The following is a 19,951-nucleotide window of genomic DNA, read 5'->3' as shown; positions in this document are numbered from 1 at the left end:
TTTTGTAACATTCAAGCAAATTGTACAGTGACTGACATGAACAAAATGACAGTAATCTGTCACTATTTCACATTTCCCACTAGGCTGATTCAAATAGTTATTTATGAACCTTACACTTCAATGGTCACTTTGATGACTAAACCATAAATTAGAATGTAAAGTGAATATAAATTTGATTTTAGAGTAACAACAAATTGTCAGCAAAGTGGGATATTATTTAATTTCTATCGACACACTATGAAAAAGTCAGCAATACCAAGATGTGCTACATCATAATAAACCCCAAACTTAGCAAAAAAATGTACACTAGATCTCATGTTTGCTTCAGTGCTTCTGCATTAAAAAATAAAAGCACTTTGTATTATGCTTGGTTAGTTTTAAATATAAAGTCTGAATAATGTCAGCTGACTTCATTACTTAGATCTTCAATTAAACAAGGGAGTAAGAACAAATTTTTTTCCACAGAGCATGATTGAATTTGACAGCAAGTAAATATTAATATGAATTTAGATGCTAAGGTTTTTAATAGTCCTGATGAAATAAGACAGTGCTGCTATTTTTCCAATATTTATCTCTTGCTTTACAGCTGAAAGTGAGATGACAGTGAAGCATAACAGAAATTCTGCTAAGAACAACAGTTCTCAATTTTTTAGAAAAAGTTTTTTTTGGGGGGGGGAATGAGACAGAAAAAAAAAAAATCCTTATTACGCAAACATCAAGTCCTGCAGGGACACGTGTCAAAAAATTATCTTGATAAACTAATTTTCTGTTATCAGATTATTTTCTGTTAAAAAGTTCCACTGCCTATTATGTTACTATGCGTGTTACTATTTGTTACTCCCACCAACATGTAAGATAAACACATATACTCTTCCAAAACTGGATGCAGCGTGATTATACTTGCCTGAAAAATTTCTAGAAGTGTGACATATAAGAGATACTTCAACTTAAGTTTCACTGTTTTAGCAGTGTTAAAAATGGGAAGTTGTGTCTAACTCTTTAACATTCCTTACTTTTCAAGTATATTTTTCCTGAAATTCTAACATGGAACGATACCAAAATGTGATCCAATTTAAAGCGACTTTAGCTTTAGCTTAAGAAACCCCTTAAATAGCCGAGATTTGAAACAGCAAACAAACAAGCAAACCCCCTGCAGATTTAGCAATAACTGAGTCCATTCTCCATTTATCTGATACATCCCAGTGACAAAGGTACCCTCCAAGTAACAAACACATAACAGAAAGATAGGTACTTAATGATGTTTGCTCGACAACAGTTTGATTATAACATATTTAAGATATTTGTATTAAACACTAGTTTTCTGTGTTTGCAAAACTAAAACATAAGTGGAGAGATTTTCATATTCTGAAAATTCAAGCAGTGGTATTCCAGGGAACCAGAACCCTACATGCCTTTTTTGCTCTGAGCATCTTCCCAGCTGAAAAATTCACACCCACATAAAAAACATTTTAAAGCAAGATTTATGTATTACATAGTAGAGCGAAATGTGGCTCTCAATGGCTTCTTGAGTCAAGAAAGATTTCTTATAAAATTTCTTTGCCATTACTACAAAGTAGCAAAATGGAAAAAAAAAGGTAGCAGATTAAAATGGTTCTGCTGGTATAATGAAAAAAGCAGAATCCATGCTAAAAGAAAATAACAAATCTTATCTAACCTTTTACTGCTGTCATTTTCTTGAATGAAGAATTAAGTCCACAACATTTTTACCAGTTCAAAATACAGGCTGGTATATGAAACAGTTACCAGTTTCATGGCAAAACAGTTACTGTGGTAGCCTCACTAATGTTTACCTGATTTATCAAAGATATAACGTTTACATTCTTACTTAGAACCATCGGAGAGCATTTTCTGACATGCTGCCAGGAATTTATCATAGTCACAATCTATAAGAGTTTTTCTGTAGCATTTTACTATGGGAGATCCCATGTCCAGAAATTGTTACTACTTTGATGCAGATTTCTGTAAGCAGCAGAATTTGACCCTGTACATTCTTATCTTTTGCCACCCTCTGTGACGGATGCACTTCTTCTGTTTGAACTAACTGAACTTCAGTCCAGGCAGATGCTCAGCAAGTTGACAAAACTGAAGTTAATCCTATTGTGTGAGGCTATCAGTGAGAACTCAGCATTAAACCCCCCAAAAAACAGTTCGGCTGGAGTCTGGGCTCATAAGTGGCCAAAACTGCATTAACACAGCAGAAAATCCGACTACAAATCAACCGCTTTACACTATAAATATCTGCTGCCATGAGGGTCCATTGAGCTCTCCCTCCATAGCTGCTGGCTGCACAGCAGTGGATCTCCCTTTGAGTAGGGGGACACCTCTCAGGGTTACCCCTCGAGGTTAAGAGATCCTTTACCTGACACCAGACATGGATGGGTTGATAAGTGACATCTTTTGCATGCACATAACATTTATGATACATATAGTAAGCTTAAGTGATACTTTTTGTATCACATATAACTTTAAGTGTAATAAACAGTAAAGTATTGACCTCCGGTCCATCTGTACTTATTAAATATTTTACATATCAAAATTTACTGATTAGAACTCAATAAACTAACTACTAGCTCAGTTCTGTCTGAGCGATCTCCGACTCTTCCACTGAGACACCTTCTCCTTGATTGTCTTTTCCAGCCTCTAATACTCCCCTGGGGAATATCAGGTATCAAGGCTCTCCAAGATGAAACCTCAAAAAGAAGAGCTAAAAATGCTACTCATCACCTACAGATATGAGAAGAAAACACCCCAACACTTAAATAATTGCATTGAATCAATCCACTCTGAATTTCTTCTTTGAGAAACATATTTAAAATACAAAAATAGAAGTGTTTGGGTTAAAAAAAGATAGCAAAGCTATGGTAGCACAAAACAACACCTGTTCCTGGGAGAAGAAATTCCAAAGAAGTAATTTAACTTGCACCAAAATATTCACATTTAATTGTCCGATCAAAGGGTCCAGCTTCCTACTGAAATAAGAATCTAGTCAACTGACCTGCTGGTTGTTAAAAGATTCATGTTAAAACAGACCATGGAGGAACAGGTTCACATATTCATTCAATATTTAATAAAAGTACTACTGAGCTCTGACTGGTGTCAGTAAATGCAGATTTTGGAAGGAAGGACAGCTTAAGCATTGGAAGTGCCCTTAGACAGTTCAGGCATAGAAGCTTGCTTTCTTCAAATTTCCAGTGGTCACTGTGGATAGACAGTGGGTATGTATGAGAAGTAATAAAGTATCTAAAGTTCAAGGAAGTATAATTCATGTCTAAATAATACGGTACCCGGTGGAAGGAACAGAGATGCCAAAATACCAGTCAGACAAGGTCAGTGACTCAACTTTTTCCAAAGAAAAATCTATCACCATGCTAGCATTTAGCCAGCATTTACTTAATTCACTTTAGGATTTTCCTGTTCTGCTACTGTTCTAACATTGTATCTGGAGGTGGGGGAAAAACAAACACAGAAGGCAAGACTATCGGGAGTGACTGTCACAGCCACTCTTCTAAACCTGTGGTGGAAGGATGAAAGCATGAGCAAAGGAATCTAATACACGTGAGCTAGAGGAAACAGAGTCAAAGGAAAATCAGGGCAGAACAGAGAAGCAGGGTGAAGAGACAGTAAAACAAACAGCAGAAAAGGTACCGGAAGAGCATATAAACTTTTGACAGAAGGCCTGTTCCATTTAATGGAACAAACATCCCTAAGTCCCGTTACAACCATCATGGATAAACTGTTATTTCCCACCCTCTTAAACTGAGACATACAGAAACTACTGTTCACCCAGAGATGTTTTGACCAAGGATCTATTTTTTCTATCTGTAGTGGCATAAGACAGTTAACTGAGGAGTGTACAACCCTCAGATGTAACGAGAGAAATAAACATACCTGCCGATGAATAATCTCTAGGTTTGCTTTGGCTTTATTCACTAGTTCTTCTATTTTTTCAGAATCCTTTATATTCTTGTTTTCTCTGAAGGCATCTCTTATCCTTCTGATGGCATACGTTCTAAACACAAACAATAAGAAGACGTGTATTCATAGATGTGCCGCAGTTAATGACATTTCAACATTCTTTAGAACATGCTGACTTTTAAAAAAAAGTATACATACACACGCACATATATTTTGTTCAGTTTTATACATATATCTTATTATTCAAGGTCTTATCTTGCCTGACCTGAAACAGTGATCAGATTCTTTAACTAAAAAACAGTGGTTTTACTGGAAGTTATCGTAGAAAAATGTCATATTTCAGGTTATCAGTCCAGTCCTTACTGCTTGTTATTACTGTAAACATACTGTTGGATGCCTGGCATGGATACTGCAAAACTCATGAACATAACAAAAAGCCTAAGAATGAAAAAATCTTCCTCCAAACTATTTTGAATCAGTGCAACTATTCTTATTCTACATACTCGAAAGGTCATTGAGCTAACCGCTAAACACATTATAAATTATTACCAGTTCTGACTTTGTAACCTAAGGGCTTCTTCCCTGTCACCCCTTCCTCTCCTGACAAAGTGTATTTCACCCCTCAGTCCAACACCTCCTCATCCATTTCTCCACTAAGCAGCAATAACAGGACACGATCTCTGCAAGCAGGAAGAGGTTATGATCTCCGCTTTCCGAGAGGAAGGTCTAAAGCTGCAGCTATCTCCGAATCTCTCCCCTTTCTTTTCAACCCAGTAAAGAACCTTTATGCAGTCTGTAGTGTGCTGCTCCATAAAAAATAGGACCAATTTCGATATTAAAATAAAATGTTCAGACTGAGCAGTAGATACTTACTTTACACACGTGCTTGGGAGGGGAAGGAGAAATGGCAGTAAACTGATCCTGCTCAGCTATCTTGATAATGTCCCACTTCTCTACCACCACATCACATCAGTATCATTTTTACTACAACAAGTAAAACCCAATGCACGATGCTGGAAGGAAAAAAGGCTGCTGCAAACACCACAAATAGTGTAATATTTCAACAAATGTTTTCAATCTTGTATAAAAGCAAAACACGAGACACAAAATTGTCTGAAACACGATCATAAAAAAACTCTGAAGACAATGTTGGAAAACTAAAAATATTGGGGGAGGAGATGAAGGAGGGAAGAGGAAGAGGAAAGATGAACAGCCAGTGGCACTCCGTACCGTTAGATGGTGCTATCCAGCTCCTAATGCAGCCTCCACCAGCCAAGCTGCATATTTTCTCTTTGAGCTCATAAATAATACATTTCAATCACAGGAATCAGGATGGTTATGGAGTGCCACCCTGCTGCTGCACACCGGCAGATGGTGCATGCTCTTAATTAGGGCCTGTTCACCTATAATGTGACACTGGGGTGCGTGAGTGAGTGAGTGTGTGTTTGTATGTGTGGAGTTAATGGAATGTATTAAATATGGAAGCTCATTCTCATCTGCAGCTGCTGTCCTAGCAAGATTTGAAGGGGAAGCTGCTTATTTCTTCTAGAAAAGAAACAACCCCAAATCATTAAGATGTAGTGTAATTTTGTTGCTTGACAATGGATGGATTTCAAATCACCCCATATAAATATGTAGGGTTATACTGTACAGAAACTTATAACATTTTCTGCAAGAAAGGAAGGGTTTCCAAGAGATGCAAAGACCTAATATGTCTATATATTCTTAGCTTAAAAGAAAAAACAATAAACAGCAAGTATCCATTACTGGGTACAAGTCTTTCAAAATGCAATACAAATGAGTAAATGCTTTCTACATAAAAAAGATAGATGGGACTAAAACAAATTCTTGTTCAGTAAAACACCTACAGAATGTTTTTTTGTTTTGTACATATGGTGCATTAATTGTTCCATTTTCTCTTTCTTCCTCTCATTACACCCAACAGTTGTTCAGAAAGAAAAGATATGTACTTAGAGAACATCATCAGACCAGTTTTTATCTACAGTCAAAGTTGCACTGTTTTTTCCTTTTACGATTTCTTTAAACCTTTATGAATGTTAACACACAAATGAAGCTATTTTATATAGGCTTTAACATGATCTTAATTCTACAGCTAAATCAATATATCTCCAGTATTCTCTAAACACACTTCAAAGACTAGCTCTATATCCTGGTACTAGTCTTTACTAAGGTTACATTGAGATTCAATATATCACTTAAAATAAGGATAAGCTGAACTCAAAGCTCAAACTCAATACCATAATGACTGTAAAACATCCTTTCTTCCCCATTGAGAGGTGCCAGGGGAACATTTCGCCAACACTCAAATTCTTTCAAAATTATGTAAAAAGTGCTAAGTCAAGATATAAACAAACTGGCAGTTTTAGGGGGTGTGTGTTTGTGTTTTTTTTTTTTTGAAACAACAGCTTTTTATATCCAATAACAGTTGTGAGCTGTACAAATTCCAAACCTCAATACTCTCTACACTTCAAGAGTTTCTGAACTGAGTATGTACTAAAAGATAGTACTAACATTAGGTCTGTGATACTGCTGCAAGTCCATGAACAATCGAGCTCTTTTGAAGGTATAGCAACACGTAGTAAAAATACACATCTATGAAGAGAGCTTGTTCATTCAGACATATATCTGTTTTTTTTTTAAAGAGTACTACTCCAAAAGTCTTCTGTTTGATGAACAGACTGGTCAGCTGATCAGCTACTCTAATGGTGTGCATTTTCAGTTCAATAAGCATAAACACATATACCAATCACGTACCATTTGAAGTTACAGCTCAAAATGCCAGTGGCAGAGAATATATGGCTATCTTCATAAAACTTTACAACGTTAACCTAAGAGGCACTGTTTGAAGACAGAGCAACAGACAGCATACTGGCCAAGTGAAATGGTTGCAGTACCTTATGGATCATTATTTCCCCAAGCTGGCACAATGGAACTGAGGGCGTACAGCATGGCAACAAGATTAAGCCAATGTGAGTGAAGGGGAGCTGCTGTAATTTTGCCACCTTCCCTGGTAGGCACAAACCCTCCCGCTGCCTCCTTCAGACCAGCACATCCAGTCTGTTATTTGGCCTTGAGGTGATCCAGTCCAACTCAGTAACCTCACAGAAGGCCATCCTACTAAAAGAGTGAACTACTTTTTTTTTTTTTTTTTTTTTTTTTCTGGATTAGTGAGTTCCATCAGCTCTGCATGGGACTTGATGAGCATTAGCACTGGGGAGGAGGGAATACAGCTGTACTGATTTAGATAGATACAGTTTGTGATAGATCCCACTCAGAGAGGCTGAGCAAGTCACGCAAACAAAGGGGACTCTTCAGCAGGAAGGTACCAAGCAAGCCCTCCAGAGAACAGAATGGGAAAGCAATTCTGCATACAGTACGCTCAAACAGCTCCTATAGACCTTTGGGAAAGGTCCTAGGAATGCAACAGCATTCATTAAGAAACATCACTGCAAATGAAAACTCAAACTACATTTCACAATCTACTATTTTTCACACCATTCTTTCAAAGCAGATACCGAAAGATTGCCGAAAGATACAACAAGCCATCTTCTTTTCTTTTTGTCATCCATCCACCCTGAAATTTTAATAAGAGAACACCTTTGATTTTATCTTCTGCAAGGACCTTCTAGCAAGCTAGTGACAACAGGACCCAAGCAACAGTGCACAGCTGAATATATTCATTCAGTGCTCACTTACATATGCACATTCAAAACTCTTTTTGCGATGCCTACTTACATGCATCTGTCACACAATTACCTCCCAATTAAACCAAAAGTATGTACTCAATGGGTACTCAGTGCCATGACTTCAGACCAAAGCCACTGCAGGTGGATGGCTATGCCAGGTAACAGATGCACATCAGTAGAAAATAGAAAGAGTGGTCGGAGGTTAATGCGAGAACAACACCAGGGCCAAAACATTACCACAGGCTCACAGGGAATAGGCACTACCTGCTAGTGTTAAGAGACAACAATGCCCCCAAATAATAGCAAAACCCACAGAGTTACAGTTAGAAAACACTCTTTTTCCTAATACTCAGTCATTCACCTCTACCTCCAAAGAGTTCATCTTTTTCCTTCCCCGAAGCACAATCGAAAACCTAACATCTGTCCTCATAAAAATGAAGCCTACAAGAAGTCAAGTCTGAAACAACGGCTATTAAGGAAGAATGAAATCGCAACAGAGGTACTTCAGAAAATAATAGCTGCTTGGGGATTTAGATATTTTTATTTCGAAATATTTACTTATGTCATGCCTGACCAGAAAATAAAAATAAATCTGTTTCCTTTTCAAGTCTTCACTCTTGTATTTTTGTGCTCTGCTAAACTAGAGTATAAGAAAACAAGCTGCAACACTGCGCAGACATACTTGCTTTTAAGTACACAGTAGTACGCCTTCCAAACAAACCTGGCCAAGCAATGCTTTTCTCAGTGCCACTTTGCATTTACTGGTATCACAATACGCTAAAGGTTTCAGTCATCCTTCCAAGAGCTTTACAAACATGTTGACATTTTGTCTTTGTGGTTATGAACAAATACAATGTATTAATGGATCACATCACAGTCACAGGCAACATAGTATGAAACAAAACGGCTATTACAAACTGTAAGTCGTTGAGCATGTATGCAAAGACAGAAGAGGAAGATTGCGGTACACAATCTGTGCAAGCAAAACAGATTACAAGGGAAGAGGCCAGCAGGCTAGAATATTCCAGGCTTTCAAAAAGGTAGTAAAGTAAAAAGCATTTTTACTTATTAGCTTAAGTTGTATCTAATAAATTAAGGCAAGCAATCAGTAGCCAGCCTCTAGGAAGCCCGCTGTGGCTAATAATTCTGAAATGAAGTATATGATGCTTTAATTTAAGGATACAATGTGCAAAAGTGAGACGCTGATTTACAATACAGTAATATTATATCAATGAGGGATTCTTTTTATAAAAGGTCTGTTTCCTTTCACTAATTATATTTTCTTACCATTCTCCCTTCCAATTAACGTTTATTAACTTCAGGTAGCAACAGCTTGAATTTTCAGAATTTCCCATTATTACCTAGCAAAATGTACACCAGATGAGGTTTCCCTAACTGAATTTTCAGAATTACATATAATTTAAAAATGGAAAGTTTTTATAATAAAAAAATACCTACAGAAAAATCATTTTAGCTTACCTTAAACTTTTACTAGCATTAGTGAGGATGTCTCCATGTATTGAATTCCTTCAGAGGAAATGATTATTTATATATATGTGCACATATACATATTTCCATATATATGTATGTATTCACATTCTTTTTTCCTCTATAAAAGTCTCATGAAAATACACCAATAAAGGTGAAGCAAAAGCTGCATGCAATTACCATTTATTAGTAAAAACAGAAACATTTGACAACAGATGTGTGTTTGAGACTGAAGCAAGTACTTCATAGAGAGGTAGCTCTGACTTGTCTAATTAAACACAGGACCAACAGAAGGCTGTGGATGCAATGTTTTATCAGCAAAGTGTTCCTCAAACTCTATCACTAGATGAGTTTTTAGCACTGCCACCTCAAGTTACAGCACAACAACGACGCCTGCTTGTTTTCTAAAATCAAAGCAAAGCCTGTTTCTTGAACCAGGATTTGCCTGGGGGAGTGGGGGTGGCGGCTGGAAGCTGGAAGCGGAGGATAGAAGAGTAAAGAAACAGAAAAATTAGACTGTTGGCTAACCTGGTATTATTTCCTTGAATTGTCTAATCAAACAGAGTCCCAAGACAGTCTTTGCAAAAAGCCTATAGAATGAAACCTACAAGCCGCTACATGGTTTCTCTGCTAATATACAAAATACAGGTTCCAATGGAATTGCCAAGAAATATGTCTGGAAAAGAACAGCACTAGAGATACTTTATTAGAACAGATTACCCAAAAAGAACAGAGGAGAGGGATAAAAATTGAGGAACTTTAGAAAACACACTTGAGAGCTGGTGACTGTGACCCAGTGCATACCATATATGATGTATGATCAGATGCAAGGATTTGTAACTTATTTCTAAAGCAAATCTTGCTACTTTGTGTCCCGTATCTCAAAACTTCTAATAAAAACTTGAACCTTCTAGGTGAAAGTTGCCCTAGATAAGAAAGAGAAAAACTTCTAATATGCATGCCTATTTCAAAAGAATTTTCTTTCATTTTCTTTAATCAATCTAAAACCTGAAAAAGCCTCCCCATTTATATATACACACACACACACACACTTGTGGCTGTTTTTAGGAAAGAAGGACTTTTTTTTCTGACTGTATCCTTTCATCAGCTTGTGCCTGGACCCATTTCAAAAAAGAGAGCATGGATGACTACCTGAGCAACAGGATCGCAGGATCATTCACGTTGGAAAGCAGCTCGAGAAGTCTCTAGTCCCAACTCCTGCTGAAAGGAGGGTCAGCGATGGGATCAGACCAGGCTATGCATGGCTTTGTCCAGTCAGGTCTTGAAAAGCAGGATGGTGACCTGACCACCTCTCTGGGAAACTTGCTCAATTGCTTTGCTGTCCTTATGGGGAAAAAGCTTTCCCTTGCAGCCAGTCTGAAAACCTCTCTTCCTTCACTTCTGCTGTCTCTTGTTCTCCTGTGTCCTGGTTTGAGCAACACAGGACTAATTTCTCTTCCAATGCTTGGGAAAACTGCACTTTCAGAAGCCTCTGGTGTCTGAATTTGTGAAAATACTCACTTTATAGCCAGCCATGATGTGTGGGTTTCAAGGGCTCAGTGTTTTTGAGCTCACCAGGTGCAGGAATGAGGAGGAACGAGACCCGGGCACTGGACCCAAGCTGGCCAACAGGATTATTTCATACCATGAACATCACATTCAATATAAATTAGAAAGTTTGCTGTGAAGTTCTCTCTTCTATGGTGGTTGCAATCCAGAGAAATTCTTTGTCCCGGCGCCGGACCCCTGAGGCCTTCCCTTCCTCCTGAAGCCATAGCGCTCGCAGTGTCCCACATTTGCTGTCCACTGCTGGGAGTGCACAGCTTCCTACCGATAGAATTGGCTGAGTATAATTCTTGTAAATTTTACACTGATATCAGGATCAACACTGGTTCTTTAGTATTATTGATGTTAAATATTTAGTCTTATTCTATTAAATCTGTTTCTATTTCAACCCTTGGGTTTCCTTGTTTTTTCCCCAATTCCCCTTCCCTGGTGGGCAGGGGTCATCAGGTTACAAAATAATGGTCCAAATTACAATAAATTGTCGTGGGTTTCTCAAACCGTAACATCCTGCCAGGCACCTCTAGACACTTTGAGGTACTGGCTGCTATTAGGTTTGCTCAATGTTGTTTCTTCTCCAGGCTGAACCATCCCAGCTCCCTCAGCCTTCTCTCAGAGGGCAAGTGTTCCAGCCCTAAATCACCTTGGTGGTTTCTGCTGAGCTTGCTTCAGGTTATCTGTGTCTTTTCCGTATGGGGGGTGGGGGCAAGACTGGACACAGTACTCCAGATGCAGTCTAACAAGCACTGAGTAGAGGGGGATAATCACTCCCCTCAATCTGCAGACTGAGCAACCATTGATACATCTCAGGATGCTCTTGGCCTTCCTTGCTGCCAGGGCACACAGCTAGCTGGCTGCTGGGATCCCTAGTACCTTTTCAGCAGAGCTGCTCCCTGCCCAGTCAGTCCCCAGCCTGTTCTATGGCTCGGGCATTTCCTTCCCAGGTTTAGGACATTGCATTTGTCCTTATCAAATTTTATAAGGTTGCTGTTGGCCTTTTCCTTCAGGCTTCTGAGGTCCCTCTGGACAGTAGCCCTGCCCTTGAGCACACTGACTCTCCAGTTTGGTGTCATCTGCAAACTTAATGAGCAAGCACTGTTACTTCCTCTGGGTCATCCATAAAGACGTAAAACAGGATGAGTCCCAGGATCAACCCTTGAAGACCCATTAACTACCATCCTCTAAGCCCCAGCATCCAACCAGTCTTAAAGGTGCATGGCTGTCCACCCATCCAGACCATAACACCCTAACTTGGATACACAAAATTTGTGGGAGTCGGTGTTGAAAGCCTCCCTAAAGTAGAGGAAATGACATCCATTCCTCTCCCCTTGTTCACAAATCCAGGCAATCATGTTAGTCAGGCATGATTTACCCTCAGTTCCCAAACACCTTCTTCTTCATGGTCCCAAAATACTATCAGTGCTATTCATAGTTAACTATGATTATTTTTGCAGTTCTTTGAAACATGCATTTTGGTTGCGAGACTTCTGAAAATAAAAAGAGTTATTGGCTTAATTCTAAGTGTAAAGAATCTCTGCAGAAGGGAGTGCTTTTCAGAAGGTTGGGGTTAAAAGAAAAAAGGGAAGACGTCCAAATGAAAGCGTTCTTTTAATCTTAATTGGAGTTGCAACTGCAATGTTATGTTGCAGAAGAGGTTAAAAAAGAGGGTTAGCAGTGAAGGACCCAATCGAAGAAGTTGTTCAGTTAATGAGGCACTGGGCAAGGATGTGCTGTAGGAACTAGAAACAGAATTTGCCACAGATGAAAAGTGTCCTGACAGCCCGAAACGACAAATAACTCTCTGCTAAGCTTTCACTGCCAAGACCCTGCCAACTGCTCACCAGGACACTCAGGTAGCTCAGCAGTACAATTACCAGGTGGGGAATGCCTTCAAACCACAAGTTCAGATCCTGACAAGGCCAATTTATCTCTTCTTCCTTTTGAGGCAGATATATACCTTTCCATTTGCTGTGCTGCTATTTCCAAACAGTCCTTAAAAAAGGCCTGGCCTGCTGTGAATTGCCATTACAAATTCCATTATACTTTTCTGGAAAGATTAGAGTTTGAGTCCAATGCTGCGGCCAAAATTTCTCTCTTCAGCATGGCTAGGGGTTACCTTCCATTCTAAGAAGAGATGTAGTATAGCTTGTGATTTGGGTACCCTGAAAAGGGCTAACTGTATTGTGCCTCTCGATGACAGTAACTGTTCATTTAGAAACCCACTGGGCACTAAGCAGTCTTGCTGGATGCAAGTATTTCCTGCTTGTTAGTGGAAAATTATTTGTCTTTGATGAAGCAATACTGCTTAGGTTTTTTCACTTAAGCAACACGGCATACAGCCTTGGGATATTCTAACTTCTTGGACTGCAGCGTGGTCGGTCTGGATGATGATGATATTTTGATAGGACATTTCTAAAACACAGCATTATTTCTGAAACTAAAACTTTAAATTTAGTAAATATCTTGTTACAGTATGCACGCTATTCTTTTAATATGGAAATTATAAAAATGCCAGTTCCTTAGAAGAGAAAAGGGATTGAGCATCAGAAATATGTTGACAGCATACAGTTTTAAAATAATAACTGAGATATTTTGACGTAGGAAAGGCTTCAAGAAATAGTTCTCTGAAGGTTATCTGAGGTGAAGCTTTGTTGGTCATTTTGAAAGGCTAGTAATTTTAAGCATACAAAACAGACTCATAACAAAGTTTTACTTTGCAAAAGCGATCCTTAGATTCTAGTAATAAAGATGATTAATTCTGCCACTTGATTTTTGCTTAAGCAAACATGCGCTTTTTGAGAAAGAATTTAAGCATCATAGGTCCCGAATGAATCTAGTAAAAGAAATAACATTGAAATTAGATAGGATCCAGTTACCTCATGACAAAGACAACAATAAACCATAAATATAATTTATTAAACAATCCATATGAAGTAACAGACCACCTGTTCTTTCTGCTTATAGACAACACACTAGAAATTACAGGATTTGGAATATTGGAGTTATTCTCCAAACTTTATCCTCTCATCCATTTCTATCAGCTTTACAGCTTATCCAAAAAATCTTTGTTTCTTATAATTCAGTCAGCAGAGACAAACATCCCCCACTGGACCTGCCATCACCATATGGCTCAATGACCTTCCCTCATTTATAGCAAAGCACTGCATGTTTAGTTTAGCAAATTTGCAACATCAATTTTGACAACAATGATGGATATTTGAAATGACAATGTAATACTTAGCAGCATAGAAAAATCTAACATATGCAAAGCTTATTAGTCAAACCTAGAGCCTAAAAAAAAAAAAAAGCAATTTGGAATGCATAAGACAAAAATCACTGTCCTACTTTGTGTCTACAATTGAGTACTGAATATTATTTTTAGACATTTGGGATTGTAAATATAGTGCTTTTGGACAATACATGAAACGTTTTAGGAAGCTCAGACATAGACTACTGTGATTATGTTACCAGAGGCTCAGAAAAAAAAAAAAGCAGGTTGTTTTGTACAGTATGAATGCTACTTAAGGCACAGAAAGTCAAGTAAACTAGATCTTTCCTTCTGTATTTTTTGTATTTAATTAGTTACAGGATATGGAAGTCTTCACAAGATTTACAGATGATAACACTAGCACAAAAGAAATGGGGGCTGAAAACCCCAGCCTCAGCCAACAGTGTAAATCAACAACGCAACGGGTACAAACTCTGGGTGTCACTTTCTGGGTGTCACTTCATCCCCACAGGAAATCAGATGCAGCTAGCTCCTTAGCCGACAAAAGAGCAGAAACAACCACAGGTGAAGAGAGGCAAGGTTTGAAGGGAAAAGAATATTCTTCTCGGCAAAGCTGAGTGACCGGTTCACTCACAGGCCATGTCAGAGAGGCAGATTTGAGGGTCTGAGGCTGGCACAGCTGATCTTCATCCACATAAATTACATAGCACCTCTATGCACCAGGCATAATGTGCCACAACTACCCACCACGGCTTTCCACACCGTACAGCTCTTCATTCTTTGTACCACCCGGGTGCTATCACAACAAACAAGCATTGAAAAAAGCCAGACCCTCTGCAGGCTAGTTATGGAACAATATGCCCATCGCTCTTGATCTTTGGAGCATAATGACGATCAGCTAAGACATACCTGAGACCTCCGCTAGCTCCAGTAAAATAAATTCTTCTTGGGACCTCTACATCCTACATATCTTTCTGGAGTCCAGAAGTAACATGAATCAAAGTAAGACTAAATCCTAAGTGAAGTAATGCAACAGTCTTGAAAACTACTTCACATAAAAGGAAAAAAAAAAGTGTTACACCCATTTTCCTATTATTTTTCCATTTAGATATCACAAAAGGTTCTGCATTTTAAGCCAAAAAAGTGCTACAAAATACTCCAGATAGTACTTTATAGCTAATTAAAAGTCACAAGAAAATATTCACTCACATGAGTGATGGTAGCACATTTTGTCCTTTATCTGCGAGTAAGAAAAAAAAAACATACAGCAAACACCAATTCCTTTCCCTCCCATAAGCACGTGGCTGTAAGGAGAATTTCTTCTCAGATAACAATTACTCTAAATGCAGAATTAACATCTGGCTTAAAACTCAATAACTCAGATAAGTACTGGCTAACGTTACCACATGAGATATTAGGAGAGGAAAAGAGGTATGAAGAGTGGTCTATTTATCATAACAATGTTTTCAGTGTAACATTTTATGACCAGGGCAGATTACCTTCCCTTTGACACACCACATGACCTTCCATCCCCCAGGGTAGCAGAAAAGGCTTCCAATCTCAGAACAAATTACCCACAGAAGATGCAAAAGTGCCAGGTTCCTAGCTAATGGTAACAATAACTTGCACTGATAGAGAATTTCTCCTTCAAGAATTCCAACAAATTGTTAGGAAATAAAACCCCACAATCAAGCCTCAAAATCCATATAGGTTAGTAAGTACTGACACTAGTTCACAGAACGAGGAACTCTGTATAAGTATGTAAGTATAGTATACTTATTTGCCCAACTCTGTATTGCCGTAGCCGGTAGGACTATGTTCATCCTATGTTCCCATTACTTTTGGAGCTGATTGTGAAGGTGCCACCACCAGTCTGATAAATATTAATCTTCACATTCAAAATCTGCAAATAATAGGCAGCAATTTTTGGTATAAATTACAAACTGAAAATAATAAATTAACAAATTTAGTAAAAAAAATGTGCTCAGCTCTGGAAATCAGGAAACCTGTTTAGAGGTCTACACAAAATAAATTTCTTATTATCGTTTTGTAAACAAAACAGGTGAACATTTATTTTCATAATGTAAATTGGACAGATCAGGGAAAAAGCATTATGAGTGAGACATCTAATTTATTTTGGACAGTGATAAAACTACTTAAATCAATCAATAAATGTTCCTCCCTTCAAAACTAGTTTACATACAAAGACCATTAATTTGAAAACCTATTTGCTAATTTATTGGACTAGAAAAATGCTGTGATATTTTAGATGAGTGAAAGACGTTTTCCAAAACTTTGTAGCAGGTTAGTTTCAAGGCAACACAACACCCTTGTATTTGACATCCAGAACATAATTCATGCTATAAACCTCTAGGACGTACTGTGGCTTGCACTATGTCTTAAGCACTTCATTTGAGCTGTATTGACTTTAAAACATTTTCCTGAGAAGGAAGCAGTCTGATGTTATTTAAGTAAACAAAAACATTGATTAAGAGGGGAGGCACATTTTGATGAATGAATGAATTATTGTTTCACAAAGAATTCCATTAGTGATTCAATCCAAAACTTGATGAAATGCAATGGCTTGTATGTAGCCCTTTCCACTCTCAGTTCCCCTGTTCTTAACTGTGATTAACAATGCAAATAAACGATGACTTCTAAACAAGCACTACCTTCCCACCCCCCTGCTACTTTTAACTCTTTCAATGCTATTCTAACATAGTCTGCAGAAAAGTGTTTAACATTTACCGCATGTGTAACCACCAATGGTGGCTATCAGATAAACTGATTTGCTCCAACAGCAAGGCTCTGAGGAAACCTGTGTCCACATTTCTCCTGCTTATGCAAACAATGAACAGATGTTTACATCTGCCTGTGACTGCAACTGAGCATTGTGATAATCTGTATGTTTGTTGGAGAAACAAATAATGCCACTAAATAAATAGTACCAAGCAAAACCACCATGTAACCTGCAAGCAATACTAGCTAGCAATAACCACATGCTGTGCAAGACAAAGATGGAGACAACTCTGTAAAGGCTGACCTCACAGAACACAATAAATTATTCTCATAGGCACTTAAGTCACAGAACTAAGTTCAATTATATAAGCTTCAATACCATAATGGATTAGAGATTATTGCCAATATATTAGAACCAATTACAGTTTCAGGGAAAGATTTTTATTTTTTTTTTTAAACACATACTTCCTCTGGCAGCAAAAATAAGACAATCTTACTTTTATACAAGCTAATGATTTAGAAACAGGTCTTAAATGATTCCAGACCAGGATATGCCAGATAAGCAGACTCATAAAGACTGTCAAGACGTGGCAATGAAGTTTGTGGAGAATCGGACTGCTGTTATATTCAGAATCCCACAAGACATTTTGAATCTCATGCTGATTTGCTGTAAAATATTCATGCAGCTGTATTTATTTAAATACTAGTTTTTAGCAAAGTATATAAAAATACAGTTAATTATGACAACTTATAAACCGGCATTTTCTAAATTTAAGTTAAACATCTTTTGATCTAAAAGCTATCGAGTCCAAGAAAAAAAAAAGCAGCACTGCAATTCAATGGAGATTCATTTGTAATAAGACTAACACACCTATCATACTTCCTCTAGCTTCCACAATGGCTTCACAGCTTGCTTTAAACAGAAGTTTTTGAAAAAGGATTACTGGAATGGACCAGAAGTGAATTCCTGACTCTTGATATCAATACATTCATACATGCATACACATACACACATATAGCACTTACTTTGTGCATAGGCTTCTTTTCTTTAGAAGACTTAAATGTGATTTTCTTTTTCTTCAGAGTTGAAAGGGACCTCTAGAGATCATCTAGTCCAACTCCCCTGCTAAAGCAGGATTGCCTAGAGCACATTACTCAGGACTGCATCCAGGCGGGTCTTGAAAATCTCCAGGGAAGGGGACTCCACAACCTCCCTGGGCAGCCTGTGCCAGTGCTCTGTCACCCTCACCGTAAAGAACTGTTTCCGTGTATTTGAACAGAACTTCCTATGTTCCAACTTGTGCCCATTGCCCCTCGTCCTGTCACTTGGAACCACTGAAAAGAGCCTGGCTCCATCCTCCGTCAACCCACCCTTTAGATACTTGTACGCAATAACAAAGTCTCCCCTCAGCCTTCTCTTCTCCAGGCTAAAGAGTCCCAGCTCTCTCAGCCTTTCCTCATAAGGCAGATGCTCCAAGCCCTCAGTCACCTTGGTTGCCCTTCGCTGGACTTGCTCCAGCAGTTCCCTTGAACTGGGGAGCCCAAAACTGGACACAGTATTCCAGTTGTGGCCTCACCAGTGCAGAGTAGAGGGGGAGAATGACCTCTCTCGACCTACTGGCCACACTCTTCCCTATGCAGCCCAGGATTCCATTGGCCTTTTTGGCAACGAGGGCACATTGCTGGCTCATGGATAATTTACTGTCTACCACAACCCCCAGATCCTTCTCCTCTGAGCTACTTCCCAGCAGGTCCGCCCCTAACCTATACGGGTGCCCAGCATTCTTCCTCCCCAGGTGCAGGACTTTGCACTTGCTTTTGTTGAACCTCATTAGTTTCTTCTCTGCCCAGCTCTCCAGCCTGTCCAGATCACGCTGGATGGCAGCACGGCCCTCTGGGGTGTCAGCCACCCCACCCAGTTTGGTATCATCAGCAAACTTGCTGAGGATTACACTCTGTCCCCTCATCTAGGTCATTAATGAATATATTAAACAAAATTGGACCGAGTATTGACCCCTGGGGGACGCCACTGATTACAGGCCTCCAACTAGACTCTGTGCCGCTGATCACAACCCTCTAAGTTCTGTCCCGCAGACAACTCTCAATCCACCTCGCTGTCACCTCATCTAGCCCATACTTCCTCAGCTTCCTAATGAGGATGTTATAGGAGACAGTGTCAAAAGCCTTGCTAAAGTCAAGGTAGATGACATCTACGACTCTCCCCTCATCCAGCCAACCAGTTATAACATCATAGAAAGCTATCAGATTGGTCAAGCAATGATTTACTCTTGGTAAATCCATGTTGACCACTTCCAATAACTTCCTGTTCCTTAACGTGTTTGGAGATGACATCCAGAATGAGTCGCTCCATTACCTTCCCAGGGACAGAGGTGAGACCAACCAGTCTGTAGTTCCCTGGGTCCTCCTTCTTGCCTTTTTTGAAGATTGGAGTGATGTCAGCCTTCCTCCAGTCCTCAGGCACCTCTCCTGTTCTCCATGACCGTTCAAAGACAATGGAGAGTGGTCTAGCAATAACATCTGCCAGCTCTCTCAGCACTCACTGGTGCATTCCATCAGGGCCCATGGACTTATGAATGTCCAGCTTGGCCAAGTGGTCTCTGACACGGTCCTCCTCAACTGAGGGAAAATCATCCTCTCTCCAGACCTTCCCCCTTGCCTCCAGAGTATGGGATTCGTGAGGGACAGCTTTAGCAGTGAAGATCGAAGAAAAGAAGGCATTCTGCCTTCTCTGTGTCTTCCACCACTAGGGCACACGTAGGCCCACTGGTGAATGAGACATTTTCCCCTAGTCTTCCTTTTTCTATTGATATACTGAAAGAATCTCTTCTTATTGTCTTCAACTGCAGTGGCCAAGCTGAGTTCTGATTGAGCTTTGGCCCTTCTCATTTTCCCCCTACATAGCTTTGTTATATCTTGATAGTCCTCATAAGTTGCCAACCCCCTTTTCCAGAGAATATAAACTTTCCTTTTTTTCCTGAGGTCCAGCCAAAGCTCTCTATTTAGCCAGGCTGGTCTTCTTCCCCATCTGCTCGTTTTTCGAGACACTGGGATGGCCTTCTCCTGTGCTTCTAAGAGCACCTGCTTGAAGTATGCCCAGCCTTCCTGGGCACCTTTGCTCTTCAAAACTGCCTCCCAAGGGACACTCTCGACCATGCTCCTAAACAGGCTAAAGTCTGCCCTTCGGAAGTCCAAGGTGGCAGTTTTGCTGGCTCCCTGCCTTACTTGATCAAGAATTGAAAATTCTATCATTTCATGATCGCCCAAGGCG

At 39.3% G+C, this 19,951-nt stretch overlaps 1 protein-coding gene across 4 annotated transcripts in view; it reads right to left on the bottom strand.

Moving 5' to 3' along the window:
• LYRM4 (LYR motif containing 4) overlaps window positions 1–19,951 on the bottom strand; it is a 99,808-nt gene that overhangs the window by 66,785 nt on the left and 13,072 nt on the right. For all 4 annotated transcript variants that reach the window (XR_014270567.1, XR_014270568.1, XM_082499479.1 and 1 more), the window contains exon 2: window positions 3,910–4,030. Coding sequence is in view for 2 of the 4 variants with exons in the window: in XM_082499479.1 (XP_082355605.1) it covers window positions 3,910–4,030 (121 nt within the window). In the remaining 2 variants the exon portion in view is untranslated. The remainder of the gene's footprint in view (window positions 1–3,909; window positions 4,031–19,951) is intronic.

Source organism: Vanellus vanellus (genome assembly GCF_965231255.1).
Source record: "Vanellus vanellus genome assembly, chromosome: 2".
Classification (NCBI taxonomy): Eukaryota; Metazoa; Chordata; class Aves; order Charadriiformes; family Charadriidae; genus Vanellus; species Vanellus vanellus.
The sequence above is the reverse complement of the archived record's forward strand: the minus strand, read 5'-3'. Positions and strand labels throughout refer to the sequence as shown.